Below are 24,256 nucleotides of genomic sequence, written 5' to 3'. Positions count from 1 at the left end.
ATAATGCAGAAGGCAAGCCTTAAATGTACAACTGCTGCAGCTCCTGATTTGTCAAAATCTGAGAAAACTTGTGAAGCATGCATTTTATCTAAATCAGCAGTCGTAAGTGACGTAGCTGTTCACACTTGTTTATGGCGGTGTGGCAGACTCAGGGGTTCGTGCAGCGGCTATTCTTGACTTGTGGATGGGCTTCCCTTTATTTTCGGCCCCCTCAATGACTTATTAATGTAGTGTACTGGATCCCTGCTCATGCTTGTGCTGGGTATAGCAATTTGATGACCTATCTCAAAATGTTCATCCCAGAGGCAGAAATAACAGAAACAAAAGCATCAGTGCAATTTTATTTAAATTAAACTGGTCATCCGTTTTGCTTCTGAGTTGTATCTGATGAGTGGCTTCATGTGAGATTACTTCCTGACCAGCCTCCACTCATAGATCACTTTTGTGGTACCAGTACTAGAATCCTCTCCCCCCATTGCTTGTCCATGCTGTTTATTCATAGATCTTTACCATAACTGTAAAAATTCCTAACAGCAAAAGATGAAGATCAGTGTGCTGGGATGCTGTCACTTGGCTTTCACTCTGTAGATGAACTGAATATTACAGTTTACATCATTGTTGGTCTATCCAGTTATAAAAGAATTGTTAACAAGCAAGATTTAGACAAGGTAAAGGATAACTACATTTTTACTTTAATTTCTGAGATATTTTAATCTTTTTAACAAATGAAAATAACTGTTTAGATAAAAATTCTTGTTGATGGTTTAACATAACTAACACTAAGGTGCTGATTACGATCTCGTTCGGAAGGCATTCTGACTGAATCAGTTCTGAATGCTTTTCAGACGACTCAATTGGAGGAGTCTGACCAAACGATTTGGATGTATCTGGATGCATCCGGATACGATTCGGTCGGACTCCCATTGACTTCAATGGGAGTCTGTGTTCTGAACGAGAACACAGGCTCCCATTGAGGAAAGGGGTGGCTGGGGAAAATTGTGCACCCTGTGGCGACCACCCCGTGGTGCCTGCCACACTGTGCATGGTTGGGAAGAGGGTGCCCCCACATGCCCGATTCAGAGGCATCCAGGTGAAGGGGGGCCTGCTACGGGCCCCCAGAGACAGATTTCGACAGCCGTTTCATCTTGAGCAAAACTAATCAGAATGGCTTTACAAATCTGTCATCGTAATCGCTCACTCGGAAACCCTGTACATAGAGCTGTACGATTTGTCTCTGAAAGGCTCGACCTGATTCGGACAGCCCGAACGGTTTCACCGCATCGGAATCGGTCATTCGGAAAAAAACGTACGATTCAGTTGGAAACAAGAGTTCTGAATCAGATTCCTCAAACCCAAATCTGATTCGGAGCCCTTCCAAACCAGATCCTAATCAGTCCCTCTATAGAAAATCCCTTCTACTTAATCCCTTGTTTGCATAATTGTGACACTCTCAGAGGCAAATTTAGAGTCACTCACACATGTGCAATTCTTAACTTGTGGTCACTGGTCTGTTTGCCAGCACCTTGGTTAAACTGACGTTGAACAGTCAATTAAGGATTTGAAAAATACAAAGAGATTAAAAAACATTGTTTTTATTGTTGAATGAAGAAAAAAAATTCTGCCAGCTGGGATTTCCTATTAGCTTATTAAAAGACTCTGAGGTTATACCAACAGAAACGTTTAGAAAAAAGTACAGCGCTGTTCACACATAACTTTGAAGGGAGTATATGAAAAAGTATATATGGTGGAGTTCTGAAATGGCTTTTAGATTTTATTCAAAGTTTGTTCTAGCCTTGTGTTTCTTGTTTCCTCAGTGCAGAAGATGGAGAAAAGGAGGAGAAAGGTAAAGATGATAAACCTAAGCAGAAGGTCAGACAGCTCCATACACCACGCTATGGGGACCAAGAGGTACAGGAGTCTGCCTTTTGGAAGAAAATCATAGCCTACCAGCAGAAACTACTTGTAAGTGGCTCTCTAAATCATTTAAAATGTACGTTGCCAATTGTATATCACCATGCATGAAGCTTTCCCTTATGGAAATAGCAGAAACCCAAATAATTTTGATTTTGCAGCAAAGGTCACTTACCGTAAGAAATATCTGATATGTTTTTAGATTTCACAAATTCTTATGCCCAGATTTACTAAGTCTTTGTGTTGTCCTTGTGTCACACAAGGTGACCCAAGGACAACGCAAAGGCTTTAGTAAGATTTACAACTGGCGATTTGTGCCGTCTTGTGTGACTTTGAAAAGAAATGAAACTCAACACAGCGGCTTGTGTTGCTTTGCATCACATTTCATAGTGGTATTTTCAAATTGGTACACCACCCCAACCATGGCGTAACGGTCCGAAATATGTTTATTTCTTATCATTACTTCATGTTTCTGTGTGTGATGCATTCTGCATCACACATTGAAAGAGGAATTGTCTCTAATGATTGTCTTTGGGAAGGAAGGTATCCGCTCCTGCACAAAAACAATGCTGGTCGTAATGCAGCCTGAATTAGTGCTAGACAGCATCAAATGCAGCAGCACAGATAGTGTGCTGAAGGTTTAGTAGATATGGTTCTTTCCTGTACACGCAACACAGCACAGCAACTTTGCATGCTTCCTTGCATGAAGGCCAAAACTAGTTGCTTTCCAATTACCCTTTGGCAAGTGTTTCCAATTTTAGTTCAGACTAGAGTGTGGCAACAGCATGCTAGATGAATGCCGAACACTGCCTCTGAACCTTAACTGTGAACTGTGAGCATGTAGCATACTAAATAAAAACCTTTAAGGTAACATTGATAAGCTCCTAGGGTAGGTTTTAGATTTTGGGGTAATGAAAACTCCTGCGACAAAGTGTTGCATAAAGAGCAGAATTAAAAAAATTGAATTTCTTCTGCCAAACTACGTTCACGATGGAAGGAATTGAAGTGCTGAATTGTCTTGCAGATGTAGCACAGCCTCTACACAGGAGCCATTTCAATACCACCTAATTTGTCTTGGTTCTTCCCTTTTCTGTGTGGATATTTAATATTCTCGATTTGTTTTACCATTTTCTTTTCATAAAGTGCTGAAATGTAAATAGGAAGAAACGCATGAGGTTGGATGGAATTCATTAATGATAAATGTCAGGGATAACAAAAATTGGGGGATGAAAGCACTCGAACCAGCGGTCCTTAATCACTGAGAACGCCAGAGGTACCATTCCTTGCCATCGTTTTTTTTGCTTATCTTTGCCATTACATACATAGGGGCAAATTTACAATTACTGGCGCATCCCTGCATATCGGCAAGGATGCGCCAGTAATTGTGCGCCGCAGCTCCGCCACCCATTATACTCTGCATTTACAATGCGGCGCACCATGGGGCAAAAACTCACAGATGCGTCCCGCATCTGTGCCGTAAAAGCAGCGCATTGCTGGAGTTGCGTCGCAAGCGCGAAGCAGCTCCAGCAATGCTACGTCAATCCTTACACCTGCTTCAAGCAGGCGCAGGGCTTTGACGCAGCATGGGCCCAAAAGTGACTGAGTGAAATCTTGTAGATTTCACTCAGCCACTTTTGGGAGGCGTTCCTGCGCAGGAACGCCTCCCCCTGTGATGGTACGCCTCTTCCGGCGCAGGGCTTTACAACGTGACGCATCACATGACGCATCTGGGAGATGCGTCACGTTGTAAATACCCCGCACTATGGTGCATCTATTGCGCCGCCGCTGCGTCACAAAAGTGACGCAACGGCGGCGTAAAAGCGGCGCAAGGGGCTTGTAAATCTGCCCCATAATACTGCATGGAGCCACACGCAGCCCGTGGAAACGTGGGCAGCAGTGGCAGTCGCTATAAGCTCTGCACTTTTTGAGTTATTTCTTATATAAATTTGTTAACACTACCTGGAATCCAAACTGGCAAGGGCGCAAGAGGTATTTTTGCTAAGGGCAGGTCATCCAATATGAAGTGCAACTCGCACGAAAAACCCAGAGGCCGCTTGAAATGAAGGCTTTTCTGTGCACTCTCCTTCCTTTGATCACAGCTGTTGGAACTCAATTCAATTAATGTGTGTGATGGCTTGCATACCTATATGTAGTATACGATATCAGGGGTGAAGGGGGTTTGGAAAATGAATAAACTTTAAAGAAACATCTCTAACATCGGAGTGCTTGCCGTTTTCTTGACCTGTATTGGTTGGATCGTGTGGCTGCATATATATATATATATATATCTCCAGCTCGAGGGATGATATTCTCAAAGCTAATACAATTTGTCTCTGCTCTTTTGGTTCCACAGAACTATTTTGCACGAAATTTCTACAACATGAGGATGCTAGCTCTGTTTGTTGCTTTCGCCATTAACTTCATCCTCCTGTTCTATAAGGTACAGTATGAGTAACACTATTATTTAACGCAAGGGCTCTGATATCTTTCCCAAGCCTTTCTCAATCCAAGCGCAGCTTTCCACGAATTTCCCATTCGCTTGCTCTGGTTTAGGCTTAGTCACGAACAAGATCCAAATGTTAACAAAGAATACTTATTTTGAAAATTGAGGGGCATATTATCAAGGGGGTTTATCTCCGCTTTTTTGGCTTCAAAAGCCAAGAAAGCGTAGATAAAATTATCTCCCTATTACCTAGCTGCCGCTAACACCAGTTAGCGACAGCTAGTAGGAGATAGCAACCATCTTGGGCCCCACTTTGCATATCAGTGATATTTATCACTAATGAGGTGCAAAGTGGGCGTGCCAAGATGTTAGAGACTGAAAACAGTCGCTAACATCCCTATCTCCTATTACCAACTTTTGGAGATATTCGCGCTAAGCGGGAATATCTCCAAAAGCTAACACCTGCCCTGAGCAGTTCTTAGCCATGTTATCCAATGGGAGGTGGATAACATGGCTAAGAGCATTAGCTCGCTAATGCATGAATATCGCTGACTTTTCAGCGATATTCATGCTTTGCGGCGATTTTTACCGCATTTGCGTTAAACCTTGGTAATACCAAGGTTTATTTGCGGTAAAAATCGCCGCAGCGCTGCGGTAAATGTTTGTCTCTAACCAAGCAATAGCGATAATTATCGCTATTGCTTGGTAATATGCCCCTGAGTTGTTTTATTTAAAGAGGAACGATAGCGAAGGAAATCGTGGGCCAAATTTGCACTGGGTTTGAACTGGCCCTAGCATGAGACAAGTCAAACCAAATTGTCACGGAGCATGGCAAAGCGCCGAAAACATCAGCGGCAGATTAACTTTCATGCGCAAAAGTAATTTTGTGCTGAAAAATGTCTCTTACTTTGCGCCATCCTCCTGTTACTGTATGCAAGGAAAATGTGATTTGAGTAGTCAAGCACAAAAACTTTTGGATTTAGGACAAAACAGATGACGCCATTTTATTAAATCTGGCTTTGTACTATAAACTAATGCCAGAGTAAAGCAAGCACAAGCAAGGGGTCAAGCAGTATATTGCCTAATATACCTGCATTTCACTTGCTTGTCTACTATCCTCTAAAACACACTTCTTTCATGTCTGACTTATGAGCTGGAAATTGTACTAGATTTTGGGCCACATGTATCATTCCTTTTGCCTGTCGCAAACGGCCCGATTCGCAGAATTGTGCTTTTTGCGACCAGTAAAATGCATTTTGGTATGTAATAATTCTAATTTGAGATTCGGTAATATGTTACCGAATCACAATTCGGAATTGTGAACACATGATTAGGTATTAGGAAGAGGCGTGTTTAGAACATCCTTAAATATTGAATCGCAGTGATATGTAGGAATGTTTTGCGACCTAAATGTGCTCGCAAAACATTTACATTTTACCCCTTTGTCTTTGTGAATGTTTGTAAACATCTTTTTTAAGAGCAGGCAGTGGTCTCAGGGACCACTGCCTGCTCTAAAAAAAAAAGAAACTTTTCGTTTTATTTTCTAAACGCAACCCTTTTCCTTAAGGAACACGGGCTGCATTTAAAAAAAACATAATTGCTTTATCTAAAAGCAATCGCAGAAATGGTGGTCTGCTTTTTTTACGTTGCATTTTTACCCTAAGTGGGAAGGGTATGTCCAGAGTTCGGTCCCGTGCTCGCTACGCCTGTTTAACAATGTTCAACATTCCTTCCCTCATCTTTTTGTATTGTTTTTTTGTTTTAGTCTGCTGAACCCAGCAGGACACCATTCCTGTGATTTCAGCAATTCCTAATGGGTCTCAAATTGCAACCTATCTTATTAATTTTAATGAGTTAGGTCGTTTGCGACCCATTCGGGAAGGCTAAATGAAACACACAGACAGCCTGATTCATGAAGGAGAATTGCGCTCGCAAAGGGCCAGATTCTCAGAATCTGGCCCTTTGCGAGCGCAATTTTTGCATTTGAGATTCATCATCCCAAATGCCAAAATCGGTAATAGCGAATTCGCAAATTTGCGAGGAATTTCATTTAAGGAATCTCTATTTGAGATTCCTTAAATGCAATTCATCATCCATTTTCAAATTGCGAAATCACAATTTCGGGCCGCTATTTACCGCGAGGTCAAACCTCGTGGTAAATAGCGAAAACTTAGAAAAATGCTTTTAAAAGCATTTTTCTAAGTTGCATGTTACACACACACATGTCTTTTGGACATATGTGTGTAACATCTGTGTAATTTGACATTTCAGGGGTTTTACAGGGTGTCCTTTGGACACCCCTGCACCCTTGAAATCGCAATCTCATTTGCGATTAGCTAATTGCTAATCGCAAATAAGGAATGACTCCCCATGCATTCCTATGGGCCTTTAGGCCCATAGGAATGAATGGGGAGTTATTCCTTATTTGCGATTAGCAATTAGCTAATCGCAAATATGGAATCTGTAGGAATCGCAAAAAATATTGCTATTCCTACATGAATCCCGTTTTGCGAGTCTGGAATAGCGATTCCTTATGATTCGCTATTTCAGACTCACAAAACTCCCCAATGATGAATCAGGCTGAGAGTTTGATATATTCAAATAGCGATTACCTAATTGCGATTCGCAGAGAATCGCAATTAGGTAATCACTATTTGAAATAATGATACATGAGGCCTTTTGTATCGTTTGTTCAAAGCCAACTCTAGACAGAGCGTACTCTTCTTTGCACTGCAGCATGCACCTCTGCGTGACACAGACAGGTTAGATTTAAATGGTGTGCTGCCAATTACATCATCGGCAGGCAACTCTTGCTAAATTTTGTGCTACACATGTTTCTGCTCGTTACACAACACAGTGTGATGCAGTTTTTCCTACAGCACTCCTTTGTGTGAAAGCCCGCGCCTCGTGTCCGTGCATGTTTAAAAGCTACCGCAGCCTTGGTAGGATGAGGCTGCAGCCAGTTTTAAAACTCTCACCATATCTACTGCAAAACTTGCTATTCTTAGCCACCATTTTACATAAGTAACAGTCATCACAGTATGTGCCATGCTTATTAATTTCTATAAGTATTTACGTTGAGGAGGGAGGTGATCAAATGCAGCCATGACACCGCACGGGGACTAGAGGCTGTGATGCAGGCTGCTGAGTGAATATTTGCCCTATTTATGTGATGCCAGTCCGCATTTCAGTGAACTGACCTGCGTATTCACGACAATCCCTGCTGTTTTCAGTCCCATAGAAAAATACCTCCCTTGTATTCCACTTGTCTGCAACCTAGGTTGATGCACTCATTTTATTTTATATGAGAACTTTGCCTTGGAAAAAAACCAGACATGAGATCATGCTATGGCTTTTCGAAAACCGGTGTATAACAATTTGATTGAGTTGATTAAGTCAAGACTTAATATTGTCACAACCAGTTTAATTCCTAATGTTGTACCAAGAGCTGCAATGGCAGGCTTTTTTGGAGTTAGATTAGAACAGTTTTGATCTACTGCACAGAGAGAGCATGCTCATTCATCCCTTTCACAGAGCTAGTACACTTTTGAAATTTTTTGTAAGGATAGCCTTTGCACGCATTTAGGATAGCCATTGCACGCATTTTAATAATCATGTGGTGACTTAAATGTAGTTAAGGTAAAAAAATCAGTTTTTCAAGATTTTAGATTTCTTTCTTTTTAAATTTATTTTCTATTTGGACAAATTGTATGCCTACAAAAAGACTAATTTCGAACACGGAACTCTTGAACAAGAGGATGTTAGTTTTTTTACTTTACTGTGCATTGTTAACATCTAGGCCTGGGAGAAATTTTTATTTCTCCTTTGAAATTTGAAAGATTTCCCATTGCGTAAATTTGCCTCAATTTTTTTAGAGAATGTACACCTTGTGTAAAATGTTGACAAGTTACCAATAGGAGACTTTTTCACACAGAAAATGTCTCATTGAGTAACATTTTCATTTTGAACAACGTTTTTGGTGTGCACTTACATAAAAAAAGTCACAAGAGATTCTGGCCAACCACATTTTGCCGTAAAAGTATAACTTTGTGGAATGTTGTAAAATGTTCACAGAATTTCACAAAAAAATTGCTCGGGTTTGCACACCCCTCGCAATTTCCATCAACTACCGCTGCTTGTGGTGTGTACATTTACATTCAATCAATATATGTTTCAACATAAAAACATTCTTTGCATTACTGTCTAATTGTGCAGTGCATCGTCGGTTTCTTAGCAAAGTAATTGTTAACGTTTATACCGTTTCAACAGGTCTCTACCTCTGCTGTATTAGAAGAAAAGGAAATTGCCATAGAAACCCCTTGTTTTGGTCCAAGGATGAGCAGTATGGAGTACCACCATAACAGTCGAGTGATAACTGTGCACTATGTCTTGGAAGAGAGCAGTGGCTACATGGAGCCAACTCTGCGCATCCTTGCCATCCTCCATACGGTCATCTCCTTCTTTTGCATTATTGGATACTACTGTTTGAAAGTGAGTTATTTGAACAGCACATCTTATTTGTCATTGTTAATTAGAGTGTGATGTGCAGGGGCCTGCGAAGTTTCACTTTCTCCAGTGACACTCAGCCTGGGCCTAGTTTGTGTGTCCTGTTCAGACTTTTGGAAATTCTTAATTTCTAAAACGAATATTCTTTGTTACGTGCAAATCTCGTCACTATTGACTTTCTACGCAGAGTCACATTAACCCTCTCGCTGGTCTATTATTTTTGTTTCTCTATTTTCTGTTTCAGTTACAATGACGTTTCATGTTGAACACTATGGAAACCTACATTGGCAAAGCCAATAGATTTCTGCTCTGAAAGGCCGAGCTATTGGCTTTACCAATGCTTTTCCCCATTACACAAATGTGCACACATCGCTGGCAATCTTGCAGTGAGTCTTCCATTAGGCTGCCATGGGCTTGCATCGTGATGCAGACAGGCACTTTTCACACACCGATCCAACAAAGGTAATGGCTTGTTAGAACAAGTTAAATGAAAAAAAAAATGACAACAAGTGTGTGTAAAGTGGAAAAAAGGAAGGGGGCGGGCAGGCAGTGCTTTGCAGCTGCTGCGTCACTCAAGAAAGAAACAAAAAAAACTACTTCTCACTGTGGTAGAAGGATGGTAAACAGGGGGCAGGATTGTACATGTGAAGAGGAGAGGGAGGAGGGATAATAACAAGCACAATATGGAGATACCCAGGAAACACTTGCACGTCCTAGAAGTGCTGAATCTAAAATAAATAGTCTCCTCAAGCATACAGCATACCTGTGAACTTGAAGAACAAGCTCACTGTGTGAGGAGGGGGTGGGGCCTCGTGCCGAGATGTATCTAATGAGGCACTTTTTAACTCCAGCCCGCCCCCAAGCCCCTCCTCCCAAAGCAAAAGCTTGCTGAGGCTGGTGCCGATGTCCTGAAGTGTTTTCACAGCCCTTAATGGGCGTCTGTCGTGTTCCGACAGTGTGGGCGACGGACAGTAGGGCGCTAGAACCCTGCGGGTCCTCAGGCAGAGTGACCAGGTCACCGGACACCAGATCCGGTGACGAGACAGGAAAGGGGACAGACAATGACCAGGACATGGACGGAGACGGATGTGCTGACCAGCAGCTGCGCGAGGGGCTGACCAGCAGCAATGAGAAATGCCAATAAAGAAATGTGAGACTAACCTGAGTCCTGTGTTTGGTGTAACCCCCGAAACGCACACAGAACACGACAACTGGCGACGAGGGTGGGATACGGATCGATGCGTGGATCAACGTGTGTCCAGCACGTGCACCATTGTGGAAAAAACCAGGTGCCCACCCTGGATGCGCCGCAAGTAACATGGAAGACGGCGGGAAGAGCGAAGCGGGAGCCCACCAGACGGCGACTGAAGAAAGCTGCAGCAGATCGCGGTAAGCGCTAAGAACAAGCGCGGGCCTTTGAAACAAGGCGCGAGGTCCCGCGAGAGCTTAGGAGTCTCGGCGGCCATCACCAAGTCAGGCGGCTGAGCCAATCAAAGAGGAGAATGAGTGAGGAGGCCATGATGAGGTCAGGAAAAGCAAGATTTCGATCGCGAAATCTCGCGAGATAACGGCGGCCATTTTAAATGGGACATTGAAGAAATAAGCAATAAGAAACAACGGGGCTGCCATTTCAAGGCCAGGCGAAGAAGAAAATAACTGAAAAGAACATTGAAAAAGAGATAATTAAAGGAAAGGAAGCGAAATAAAAGCAAACAGAGGTAGAAAGGGACAAAAGATCCCCACAACAAAATAACAAAGAAGAAAAACAAGGGGGCAAAAGAAGAGAAAAGAGAAGAAACAAAGTACAAACACAATTTAGGCGCCAGAGGAAAAGATAAATAAAGAAAAAAGGAGCACAACATAGCATACCAAAAGAAACAGAGACTCAAGAAAAGATCATAGGAAACAGCAGAACAGCCACTTCAAAAACAGGCAAAGGGCAAATAAGAAGAATAACATAAGAAAAAGTGAAGAATAAAGGATAAACAAAGCGCAAAAAGGGCGCACAAGTGAAAAAGGGCAACAAGAGAAAGAAAGAAGACAGTGCAATAAGAAAAAGGAAAACATTAAGTGAAAGGAAGAGAAAGGACATAAAGAAAAAGACAAATCGACAAAGAGAAAGAAGAAAAAGAAAGACAAAAGAAAGGAGCAGAAGAGAGTGGAAGAAGCCAGAGAAGGCTAAATAAAAGACAGAAAAGAGAGATAACACAGAAAAGAAAGGACAAACAAAGGAAACAAAGCAGAACAACAAGAAAACAAAAGGAGAGACATAAATACAGGAAATAAGTTGCAGGAAAGATGAAAAGCTGAGAAAAGAAGGAAATAAAGACGGAAAGACTAGGAAAGCCCAGGCACAGCACAAAACAGAAAAAAAAAAACTGCGAAAAAAAAAGGGCAGAACAACACAAGAAAAGACAAAGACAGCAAGAAAAAGCTGGATAAAAAGGAAAAAGTAGAAAAGAAGAAAGAAGATAAAGAGAAAAGAAGAGAATAAAGAGGAAAGAAAAGAGAAAGGAAGAAAGAAAAGAGGAAAATAAAGAGAAAAGAGAATAAAGAAAAAAAAAAAAGGAAAGCAGAAAGAAGAAGAAAAGAAGAAAAATCAGGACCGACTAGAGGACAGACGTGATGAAGACCGCTCCTGTGTAACTAATAAAACGAAGAGTATAACAACTAACCTGTGTCCAGTGGTTGGTGTGTATTGCCGCCACAACGGACACAACATCTGCACACGCCAGGCAAAGAAAAGAGAAAAGGAGTAACACAAGAGGACTTTGGCGCAGGAGAAACAGCAGCAAACAGGCGCCACCCAGGAAATAAAGGCAAGAGGCACCGCATGGCCAGGACCAAATGGGTTGAGACAGAAACAATCTGGATAATAAGAAAATAAGTTCTCCAAAGAATCACTGGCGGTGACGAAAGTGAAAGGGTCGATGATAACGGCTGCCTACGACCAACGACGAATAAAAAAGAGACAGATAGCATTTCAAGGACAAAGAAGGCGGAGAAAGAAGAAATGGCAGCGACAACTGCAGCCACATGGAAGGTAGAAGATAGAGGACAAAGAAGCGATGGAGACACTAGATTCACGAAGGACATGCAGCAAACAATAGAGACTGATTAAAGAAATGTAGAATGACAAGTACTCTCTCTCTCTCTCTCTCTCTCTCTCTCTCTCTCTCTCTCGTTCGTTCACCTCCATCAATATAACTGTGAATGAGGACGATGGTAAATGTGTCACGAACATTTGTATGCAACAAAGGGGGAGATGTCGTGTTCCGACAGTGTGGGCGACGGACAGTAGGGCGCTAGGACCCTGTGGGTCCTCAGGCAGAGTGACCAGGTCACCGGACACCAGATCCGGTGACGAGACAGGAAAGGGGACAGACAATGACCAGGACATGGACGGAGACGGATGTGCTGACCAGCAGCTGCGCGAGGGGCTGACCAGCAGCAATGAGAAATGCCAATAAAGAAATGTGAGACTAACCTGAGTCCCGTGTTTGGTGTAACCCGCTACACGCACACAGAACACAACAGCGTCATCGGTTCAAAGCCTCGGGGAACAAGCTGAAAACCACTATTTACGGTGGTTTGTCAGCTATTTTTCACTGTCACAGTGTGGTATCGTCACCCCACTGGGTGACGGTGTGATGGGAGCCGATATAGGGTGTCGCACAGTGGCGCTGTGTGAGTTGGCAGGTATGATACGATGCAAGGATAGAACTTTTCTACTCAGAACATGGTGAAACCAAAATGGTCCTGGGTGGGACAAACACAAGAACACAGAGGAAGGAGGAGCAATCAACTGAGATAGACAATCATAAACGAGGGGCTGTAATGTGTTGAACACAATAGGTCTTGCAAACACTGTAGCCGAGATCTAAAAATGGGATGGTTTTTGGCCAAGATGACACAACACAGCTTCTAATTGCTATGATGTGCCTCTGTAGAATACTCTTAGTGCCTTGTTGAGGTTCTCCTCTTTCGGAAAAAAATTACTTTTCTTCAGAAAATATTTTGGGGGTAATACTTTAATGTTAGACCTAGGTAATTAATCACTTTTATTTGTGCTTCAGTGGGGGGTGTTTATAGTAGGATAGCACTTTTATTGTATGGTCAACCTTTAGGCCTTACTCATCAATGGGTGCCAGGTCTGTGCTAAATTAAATAAATAAATAATGTATTTGCTACCGGCAGCGGCTTCAGATTAGCCCACAGCCAGCATTTGATGCCACTGTGGCATACTTGCTAACATTGTTTCCAAGCTTAGGACTGCAAAATATCATCATTTCATTGACCCTGTAAAAGGGCTTCTAAATGAATACTGATATGGACAAAATGCATATTTTCGTCAAATAATTACAGGCAAAATGGACTTGGTCATAATTGTGTGACAGCTATCAAGTTTAAATTAGAGAACTCAACTCCAACACTTCCCATCCCTCTTTGGTGCAAGTAATTAAAAATCCCCATCTGTTTCTTGGAAGAACAGTGACCTACTGGTCTGCTGGCCTTCTGGATTTCCCCTCTCCAATCTGTTCACACTGCTAATTCACCATGGCTTCCCTGGCTCAGATTAATAGCACACAGGTCTAAAGGAGCTTCTTTAAAGGACATTATCCCTTTTCTTCTTGCTTTAATTTGCTTGTGACATAGTTACTTTAGCTAATATGTCCTCGCCCCTGCATCCCTTTTGGCTTAATGGGATGACTTACATTGTTGACTCAGTTTGCTTTTTGAAGGGGTCAAGTTCATATTTCAAGCCTCCGATGCAGCTTCTGTATTTCCTTCCGCTGGTCAAAAGCAATACCGTTTTGTGTCTATGAGTTGCATAGCGTAAAATGTTGTGAAGTGTGAATGACACATTATGTTCTCAGATAAGATGAACATATGCTCATTGATGATGATAGCATATTTATAAAAGCAACTTTTCAAAAAACATGGCCTACTAATAATGAAGTCGAATTTTAGGAGTGTTTAATATATCAAACGTTCCTGTATTACATACGACTGTACCGAGCAAAATCAAACAAGGTGTACTATTAAGTCCTCAAATTGTCAGTGAGGCCGACAAGATTGTATTCCCATAAAAGTAGACAAGGAACCACACGTTAAATATAGGATGGCAGTGTATTCCACAGATTAGTATATTAAAATGCGCTTGCTCGTCCTCCAGTGCATAATGCCATTCACTGAGCCTGTAAACCGTTCCCAGGTAACGGGGAACATCACTTACAACGCATTTTTTACAACGCACTACCATTACATCGCAACCATTACAACGCAAACCATTACAACGCATTGCGCTGGGGGGCGCTCTAGGATAGGGAATATATTTAATTTACTATCCAACACCTTCCCTGCTATCCACGGGGACTGGAGTTGGAATAGTAAATTAAATAATTCACTATCCAGCGCCTAAAAGCATTATGCGTTGTAATGGACTGCGTGGTAAAAACCGCGTTGTAAAGGCATGCGATGTAAAAGCATGCGTTGTAGTGACACCAATCCCCAGGTAACATATGATTCGGTAAAATAATTCCCCCAAAAATTCTTAACAAGTGAAGTCTGCTCATCTGATCCAGTCATAAATATCGACTGTAAAATCTTGATTAATATTCATACGGGGATTCAGGTGTATATACAAGAGTGCAAGATTTGTCATATTTCCAAGCTCCAGAAATGTAAAAATTTTTGTCAGTTATGCAGAGGATACTTAAGTGAAGAATAGGATGTGGGATGAAGGACTTTAAGGTGAACATGGCTTCACACTAACATAGAAAATATACCAGTTGTGGGAGGAAGATGTAGGACATCCACATTTACTAAAATTCAGGACCTTTTTACGGGGTACAACTTGAATGACTCCTCTTGTCCCACTGAGCAGCAAGATGCTACAGGAATGTTTCAAATGTTGGCCTAGAAAATTTAGTAGCTAAGTGTGCCGAATAGCAAGCATTCCGAGTTGTACAATGAAGCAGTTGTTTCCCTCGGACAAGCTCGATTTCTGATTCTATATGGTGAAGGATTTTCACACTCACCAATGGTATTTCTCTGCCAATTCTGTCCAGGGTCTGTGAGTAAACCTCCATATTTTGTTGTGTTTCAAAGGTCAGAATCATTATCCAACCTGGTGATCAAAGAAAACATGCTGGCCAAGATCTGATGTGAAATTAAATGGATCAATCAATCAATCATGGCATTAATATTGCGCACTACTCACCCGGAAGGGTCTCAAGGCGCGTGGGGAGGGGGGTCTGCTACTGCTCGAACAGCCAGGTCTTGAGCTGTTTCCTGAAGGCGAGGTGGTCCTGGGTCAGCCGCAGGTGGAAGGGCAGGGAGTTCCATGTCTTAGCCGCTAGGTAGGAGAAGGATCTTCCTCCGGCGGTGGCTCTCTGGATGCGAGGCACGACGGCAAGGGCGAGGTTCGCCGATCGCAGCTGGCGGGTGGGCGTGTAGAAGGTCAGGCGGTCGTTGAGGTACCTAGGGCCCAGGTCGTGGAGGGATTTGTGTGCGTGGGTGAGGAGTCTGAACGTGATCCTCTTGTTGACAGGGAGCCAGTGTAGGTCTCTCAGGTGGCTCGAGATGTGGCTGCGTCGGGGGACGTCCAGGATGAGTCGGGCGGAGGCGTTCTGGATGCGCTGGAGTCTCTTCTGAAGCTTGGCTGTTGTTCCGGCGTAGAGGGTGTTTCCATAGTCCAGTCTGCTGGTGATGAGGGCCTGGGTGACCGTCTTCCTTGTCTCAGTGGGAATCCATTGGAAGATCTTGTGGAGCATGCGGAGTGTGTGGAAGCAAGATGAGGAGACGGCGTTGACCTGCCTGGTCATCGATAGGTAGGAGTCCAGGATGATGCCCAAGTTGCGTGCGTGGCCTGTTGGCTTGGGTGCGGTGCCTAGGGCTGGGGGCCACCAGGAGTCGTCCCATGCGGAGGGCGATGTTCCCAGGATGAGGACTTCTGTCTTGTCCGTGTTCAACTTTAGGCGGCTGCTGTTCATCCATTCGGCGACGTCTTTCATCCCTTCGTGAAGGCTCGCTTTGGCGGTGTCGGGGTCTTTGGTGAGGGAGAGGATCAGCTGGGTGTCATCGGCGTAGGAAATGATGTTCAGGTTGTGGTTGCGAGCGATGGCAGCTAGTGGTTTCATGTAGATGTTGAAAAGAGTGGGGCTGAGCGATGATCCTTGCGGGACGCCGCAGATGACTTCGGTGGCCTCCGAGCGGAACGGCGGGAGGCGTACTCTCTGTGTTCTTCCGGAGAGGAATGAGGTGATCCAGTCCAGGGCCTTCCCCTGGATGCCGGTGTCGTTGAGTCGTTGGACTAGGGTGCGGTGGCAAACAGTATCGAATGCAGCGGGGAGGTCAAGGAGGATGAGTGCCGCTGTTTCACCGTTGTCGAACAGGGCTCGGATGTCGTCAGTGGCTGCGATGAGGGCGGTCTCGGTACTGTGATTGGCTCTGAATCCGGACTGCGATGGGTCGAGGGATCCGTTCGTCTCGAGGAAGGCGGCCAGTTGCTTGTTGACGACCTTTTCGATGACTTTGGCCGGGAAGGGAAGGAGCGAGATGGGGCGGAAGTTCTTGAGGTCGGTCGGGTCCGCTGTTGGTTTCTTCAGTAGTGCACTGAGCTTGGCGTGCTTCCAGCTCTCAGGGAAGGTGGCTGTGTTGAAGGAGGTGTTGATGATGTCTCGGAGATGGGGTGCGATGGTGGGGGCCGCTTTGTTGAAGATGTGGTGGGGGCACGGGTCGGTCGGCGATCCGGAGTGGATGGTGTTCATCATGCTTGTCGTGTCTTCGTGGGTCACCTCGGTCCATGTCTGGAGGATGGCGGCTGGGTGCGTAGGTTCGACCGGTGGGTGCGGGGGTTGAGCGCTGAAACTGTTGAGGATGTCGGAGATCTTGCGGTGGAAGTACGAGGCGAGGGAGTCGCAGAGGTCCTGTGAGGGGGTGATGCCGTTGTTGCCGGTGCTGGGGTTGGAGAATTCCTTGACGATGTTGAAGAGCTCCTTGCTGTCATGGGCGTTCTTGTCCAGTCGTTCCTTCAGGGATTTCTTCTTTGTGGTGCGGATGAGCTGGTGATGTCTGCGGGTGGCGAGTTTGAGGGCGGTCATGTTGTTGGTGGTCTTGTTGAGGAGCCAGGTCTTCTCGAGGGTGCGGCAGGCCTTCTTGGAGTCCTTGAGTTCGTCGGTGAACCAGGGAGCCTTCTTGCTTCTGGGTCTGGTGAATGGGTCCTTCAGTGGGGCGAGGTCGTCAGCACTTGTGGTCAGCCACTGCGTGAGGTAGCAGGCTGCTGTGTTAGGGTCCGTTGTTCTGACGGGTGGGTTCTGGCTGAGGGAGGTGGCGAGCTGGTCGGCGGTGATCTTGCTCCAGTTCCTGTGGGGAACCTGCTTCGGGTGGTGGTGGACCGTGTTCTTCGCGAAGCTGAAATGGACGCAGCTGTGGTCTGTCCAGTTGAGTACGGTGGAGTGACTGAAGGAGACGTGCTTGCTGGAGGAGAAGATAGGATCGAGCGTGTGGCCGGCGTAGTGGGTGGGGGTGTTGACCATCTGCTTGAGTCCGAGGTTGGCAAAGTTGTCCAGCAGGGTGGTGGTGTTGCGGTCGTTGTTGTTCTCCAGGTGGAAGTTGAGGTCCCCGAGGAGGATGTAATCGGTGGAAGGAAGGGCGTGTGGGCTGATGAAGTCCGATATGTCCCCATTGTTGTCACAGCCCTGCATACAGAAACATCAGCCCAAGTGAGATGTGCTATTTATTGCCTTTTTTAAGACCACCTGTGCCGAAATACATGACTGTGTATTTGCCTGACTCTCTTCTTGTTCTACCTACATGTTAAGTATAGCGAAGTCCTAATGTCCTCTCGAGATGATTTCATAGTTTTGCATAGCGAGAGAACTCTTTCAAAGTGGCTTAACCAATAAGGCTTCCCAAGTAAAAATGCTTACGGTATGTCTGCAACTGCCTCCTAGGACTACTTAAAGACAACACCAGTGCAGACGCAAGTAGCGGTTATGCAGCTAGCACACCAGTTGGTGCTCCAAAGGCTGGCCCACTTGTGCGCATCCACACATGGATCTTGCCCAACTCCAGGAATCCAGCTTCTTCAAACTTCTGCCTCGTTGCAGTTCACAACACTGAGGGAGCGTCCACCTGCGCTTCCTGTAAGTTGTTGTGCACTTACCCACACCCAACAAGCACTGCACCATTGCTGAGAGCACCCAACAACCCATGTCTCACACTACACATTCCTGCATCCAGCCGCACAACACTACAGACGTGCATGCATGCTCCTTAAAACCCACTCACTCACCAAACATACCATGTAGATCTGGGACCTGCTGTATAAAAAAGCCGCCGACCCACTTTTCCTCACGGAGAACTGTCTGAACCCTACATCGGCATCTCACATAGCCGTAGCCACCACCTCCATCTACAAGATCATCAGTCAAGACAGACTTCACAACCCTGGAGCCAGAATCATCATCAACACAAGAACAACATCAGCTGCACCATCTCCATGGACATCTAATCCTCCAACATGGAAAACCTATTGCTCAAGCGCCACATCACAGCCAACTTCCCCTAAGTGACACTCTCACCTACAGACCACTGGGACCATGCACCATCATCACCAACACCATCATGGACTCCATGGCACCAATAAACCTCGACGAGAGCAATTGCAACATACTCAGAGACCTGAACCTCCGCTTGGAAGACCATGCTGACTCCAACGCAAAAGCACTCAGTGTAGGACTTGGTAGCCTGGGCCTCACCCTAAGAGTAAAGGAACCAGGAACCTGCCTACCTTGCTGTACGCCTTCTGAACTGGGCAACATCCAAGTCAACAAGCCTACACTGGTCTCCTGGTAGATAGACTTCAGTGGAAATTGTAATTGTATTGGGCTAGATTGTTTGAGCTTTTGGTGCAGGACTGGTGTTACTTTATTACTCAAAAGATGCTTGTTCCAAGGTAGATTTTTTTTTTAATTTCCTACCATTGCTTGCAATATTGTTGGCATGGAAGACAATCAGTTAGGCATGGATGATCATGAGCATAATGCATTGGTGTGTCTAACTTCATCCTGTACCCTGCCTACAATGAGGTTAACTTGCTAATTTTATGGTTGATGGATGTAAGGGCATTTTCTGTTGTTCAGGCTTGTTGGAAATTACAACCTTCTGCATGGTATTTCCCACACATTTTAACCTTCTTTGGCTGAATCCATTTTTGCTGGCCACAGGACTGCACATTTTACTCCTCCTAAACAGTGGTAAAGTGCCTGTGCGCTCCCCTTTTAATATGTTGTAATTGGCAAATTCTTAATAGGCACGTTTTTAATTTTCTTGTAAGTTTCGAATATATGGTACAACATGCACCCAGGGCCTGTAAGGTAAGTGCTTCCAGTGGGCTGCTGCAAAAACAACAATTGATGGACAGAATGCAGAACAATGTCATACATTCACCCCAGTACAGAGATCTGGGCCTAAATCCATCGTTTTTTTGCACTCCACACCACCCCAGTTCAGACATGGACATATGCAAATCAGCCTTGACCCTGTGCCTCATGGGAACAGTCCAGCCCGAACTGCCAAACCATGTCTTTCCTGGACCAGAATCAAGCATCCTAGGACCAGTTTCTGGCTATCAGCCGTCTTCAGCCAGGATAGCTTGACTCCAGTGGTGTGGAGAGCATGGGACTCACGTCTGAGCATACCCATCCCACTCGGGGTGACAAATGCAAAAACAACAATTGATGGACAGAATGCAGAACAATGTCATACACCCAGTACAGAGATCTGGGCCTAAATCCATCGTTTTTTTGCACTCCACACCACCCCAGTTCAGACATGGCTATATGCAAATCAGCCTTGACCCTATGCCTCATGGGAACAGTCCAGCCCGAACTGCCAAGCCATGTCTTTCCTAGACCAGAATCAAGCATCCCAGGACCGGTTTCTGGCAATCAGCTGTCTTCAGCCAGGATAGCCTGACTCCAGTGGTGTGAAGAGCATGGGACTCACGTCTGAGCATACCCATCCCACTCGGGGTGACAAATGCAAAAACAAGAATTGATGGACAGAATGCAGAACAATGTTATACATTCACCCCAGTACAGAGATCTGGGCCTAAATCCATTGTTTCTTTGCACTCCACACCACCCCAGTTCAGACATGGCCATATGCAAATCAGCCTTGACCCTGTGCCTCATGGGAACAGTCTAGCCCAAATTGCAAAGCCATGTCTTTCCTGGACCAGAATTAAGCATCCTACTACCGGTTTCTGGCTCTCAGCCGTCTTCAGCCAGGATAGCTTGACTCCAGTGGTGTGGAGAGCATGGGACTCACGTCTGAGCATACCCATCCCACTCGGCAGCACTCATTTTGCCACCCAGTAAAGTAGCACTATAAAACATGTTTCCAGGTCTGCCATGGGAGCCTGGGTATGAAGTTTCAAACTGCTAGTTCAACCTCGCATAGCAAGCCTTTTGCGAGGCCTAAACATTCCTTTTTGATACTTATAAGTTACTCCCTAAGGTAGACCCTAAAAGCCCATACGGCAGGGTTAACAGTATAAAAAACTTAGGAAATGTACATTTAATCTTTAAAAAAAAATGTTTTATTAACAACACAAGAAAAGTACAATCATAACGTATACAAAATCAATTTAAAAGGAAATGAGAAAAAAAGGAAAATAAAGAGATAAAATTGAGAAAACCAAAATGAGATAAGAGGTAAGATAATTACACATCAGTAACCAAAATTCATTTAACCAGACAGAAAAAAGGGGGGAAAACAATTGTAGGACCGCCGACATCAGACATAGGAAAGAAAAAGGTTTAAAATGTACTTTCAAGATATAACTAGAATATTAAATGAAAGCACCCCAAATTCTATCCAGTTTCATTAATGATCACCCTCCTCTTATTTTAGCTAATGCGGACTCCATAATATAAGTTTCTTTAACCAGAGACCACCATTCCATAATGCGAGGTGGTTTCGGGGATATCCATGCTCGAGTGATAGTAAGTCTGGCAAACGAAAGTAAAATAGTTACTAGATCTTTCTGTGGGCTACTCAACGTTTGTACACCTAGTAATACCAATGGTGAAGTGAGAGGAGAGAATCTAACAAATGTCTGATTCATAACATTGTCCAGACCTGACCAAAACTCAGTCAGCGCTGGACATTTAAATAGCATGTGTTCTAAGTCAGCCTCTATAAGATCGCTTTTGGGGCATTTAGACCTGTCACTCGTTGGACTGTTTAGGGACCAGTTTGATATTCTTTCTAGGGTGTAATACAGTAGACATATTGTTTTATATTGTTGTAACCTTAGGCTAGAGGACTGTACTAGATTATTGATGCTACAAAGTGAGGCAGAGATTTTGTTAGCAGTTCTATTAATGCCCAATTTTGTACTCCACTTCTCAGCGAGTTTCGAACAGTCGTCAGTCTTTAGGCATTTATAGCCTTCACTAATTAACAATTTAGTCTTGACTGAGTAAAAACAGTTCCAAATATCTGAATCAGATATTTCCTTCAGATTCATCTTGCGTGTAAACAAATTACGAACTTGCATATACTTGAACCGCATAACTTCAGTTAGATTATAGAGAACTTGAAGTGTTTCAAAATCCTTAAAGCCATCAATACCGTAGAGGTCCCCTAGAGTTTTTATTCCATAAGTAATCCACGTATTACCCATTCCATCATTAAAAATTCCAGGGAGTCCTGGATTGCCCCACAGAAGGAGTTTAGAGTGGAAAAAGGAAGTTTTACTTATAGCCAGAATCATAAACCAGATTTTAACAGTCTCTCTTGCGGTCTTAAACGTAACCCTTTTGAAATAATTGGGGTCATTTACTCTCGCTAGAAACATATTAGAGTCCGCCTCCAGTATGAATTGATGAAAATAATATTGGTTATTTGGGTTAAATAAGCTACGGAGGCGACCAAGAAAAGTTGCCAAAAAATATCGCTTAAATCAGGAAAATTAAGTCCGCCTTTGTTTAGTGGAAGCTTAAGTAGATTAATTGATCGACGTTTTTTGTTGTACCCCCAGATGAAGCTGCTGAAGGTTCCATCTAACATTTTAAAGAAAGAGTTGTTGACACGTAATGGAATGCACCTAAATAAATAATGAAATTTGGGCAGCACCTTCATTTTAATTAGATTGATCCGACCTATAACACTTAATGGAACCTTGTGCCATTTTTTCAGTGTGAGAGACACTTCTTTTAAAAAGACCTCATAATTAAGTGTGATTATTTCATTTATTTTAGATGAAATTTTAACACCCAGATATGTATCTGCCCTGCATATCCCTTGTACTGAAGCCTGGGGTTTATAATTCATTATTATCTGCGTTTTGTTTACGTTTAGTTTATATCCGGAGACCGCCCCGAATTTGTTGTTTTCCTCAGTTATCCCATGTGAAGCTTCTACAACATCTGTAGAGTATTTGGCAATATCATCAGTGTAAGCAGTAATTTTTAGAGAATGAAGGCCAGAATTAAAAGGAAGAATTCGGGATTGAGTCTGCAGAGCATGAAGAAATGGTTCCATGGAGAGTGCGAACAGCAAGGGTGACAAAGGGCACCCTTGCCGAGTACCCTGAGATATTGTAAAATTAGGGGATGTCATGCCAGCATAGCTAATTTTGGCAGTCGGATGGACATAGAGAGCCTGTATCCACCTTAAATATTGGCCTTCAAAACCAAAAGCTGTCATCACTGCCCAGAGATAATCCCACCCCACTCGGTCGAAAGCTTTTTCAGCGTCTAATATTATCATGCCGAGTGGGGTTGAATTAGTCTCTGCTACATCGAATGCAGTTATAGCCATATTTGCATGGGCTGTTGTATCCCTGCCCATAACAAATCCATGCTGTTGTGGATTAACTAATTTCACATAAAAGGAGCTAATCGTGTGGCTAAAACTTTGGCGAACAGTTTTGCATCCGTATTGATGAGTGAAATGGGTCTATCTGACCCACACTCATTAACGGGTTTGTTCTTTTTTTTTTTTTTTTAAACTATCTTTGCGATGTTCCACAAGTTAAGGGCCTTTCCACATTCACCGATTGAGTTGAATACCTGGCAAGAGAGGGGGAGTAGTTCATCAGTACAGATTTTGTATAATTCTAGTGGTAGCATGTCCTCCCCAGCGGCCTTACCTGATGGCAGGGCAGCAATTGCAACTCTAATCTCTGTCATAGTAATATTCTCAGTTAATTGATCAAGTCCTTCTGTTCCTATATTCTTTATTATATTAGTATCCAAGTACATTTGTATGTTATCCATGGTAGGATGGTTTTCTGGATTATACAGAGTTCTGTAATAGTTGACAAATTGCTCCAGTATCTGTACTGACTGGTTGTAAACAATGTTATTAGGTCCCTTTATCATCTTAATTAACGTTTTAGCCTTATCCTCAGCAACTTTATATGCCAAAATTTTTCCAATTTTCTCACAGCTCTCATATTGAGATAGTTGATATTTATGCAGTGTAACACTGCTTTTGTCTCTGAACATGGTTTTCACAGCAGACCTAAGATTCACTAACTTATAACCCAATTCAACAGTATTTTGGGAGCCCTGGCGTAGGGCCTCTGCCAGTTGGGTTTCTAATGACAATATATTAGTAACCATAATTTTAGTCGCTTTCCTAGACTCTGAGTTCGGCCTCCAGACAAACTGTTGTGTGAACCCCCTTATGCTAGCCTTACAGACATCCCAAACTATAATGGGTAAGGTGGAGTTAAGATTTATTTCAATGAACTCTGTAAGATGTTTCTTAAGTTGTGAGATAAACTCAGTATCTAATAATAAATACCTAGGGAACGAGAATAGCCTTGGCCCTGTTTTTTTTGTGTAGTATTAAAAAAATAGAAGAATTGGGTTGTGGTCTGAGGTGACCCTTGGGCATATCTCCATGGATCCAGTATCTAAAACCCTATCCGAGACCCAAGTCATATCTAGGCTTGAACATAACTTATGAGGTGCAGAGTAATAGGTGTATGCTGATAATTTAGGATATATTGTTCGCCAATGCATCCTTTAAAATATGTATACGTCCTACTTCTAGTATAGCAGCTCGTGACTTACGCATCCATGAAAAACTCCCGCCTAGTAGTGTCTAGCTCATAGTTAATTATACAATTAAAATCTCCCATAATTATCAGCTCTCCTCCCCATTCCAATAGTTCAATATTTAGCCGGTCAAAAGTGGTAGGATCATCTATATTTGGTCCATAAATAACACAAAACACATATTTGCAGTTTCCCACTGCTAGTTGAGCAATGGCCCATCTTCCCCCCTTATCCAGAGCAGTTTTAACAATTTCTATTCTGAGTTGCTTATGTTTCAAAATGGCAACCCCTCTAACTGAGGAGCTTAATGCTG

At 43.6% G+C, this 24,256-nt stretch overlaps 1 protein-coding gene across 1 annotated transcript in view; it reads left to right on the top strand.

The window, feature by feature from the left end:
• RYR2 (ryanodine receptor 2) overlaps window positions 1–24,256 on the top strand; it is a 3,481,211-nt gene that overhangs the window by 3,096,579 nt on the left and 360,376 nt on the right. Inside the window, exons 91-93 of the mRNA XM_086925791.1 lie at window positions 1,815–1,962; window positions 4,265–4,351; window positions 8,624–8,845. Of these exons, the coding sequence (XP_086781917.1) occupies window positions 1,815–1,962; window positions 4,265–4,351; window positions 8,624–8,845 (457 nt within the window). The remainder of the gene's footprint in view (window positions 1–1,814; window positions 1,963–4,264; window positions 4,352–8,623; window positions 8,846–24,256) is intronic.

Source organism: Lissotriton vulgaris, chromosome 6 (genome assembly GCF_964263255.1).
Source record: "Lissotriton vulgaris chromosome 6, aLisVul1.2, whole genome shotgun sequence".
Taxonomy (NCBI): Eukaryota; Metazoa; Chordata; class Amphibia; order Caudata; family Salamandridae; genus Lissotriton; species Lissotriton vulgaris.
This window is presented reverse-complemented; position numbering and strand designations above follow the sequence as displayed.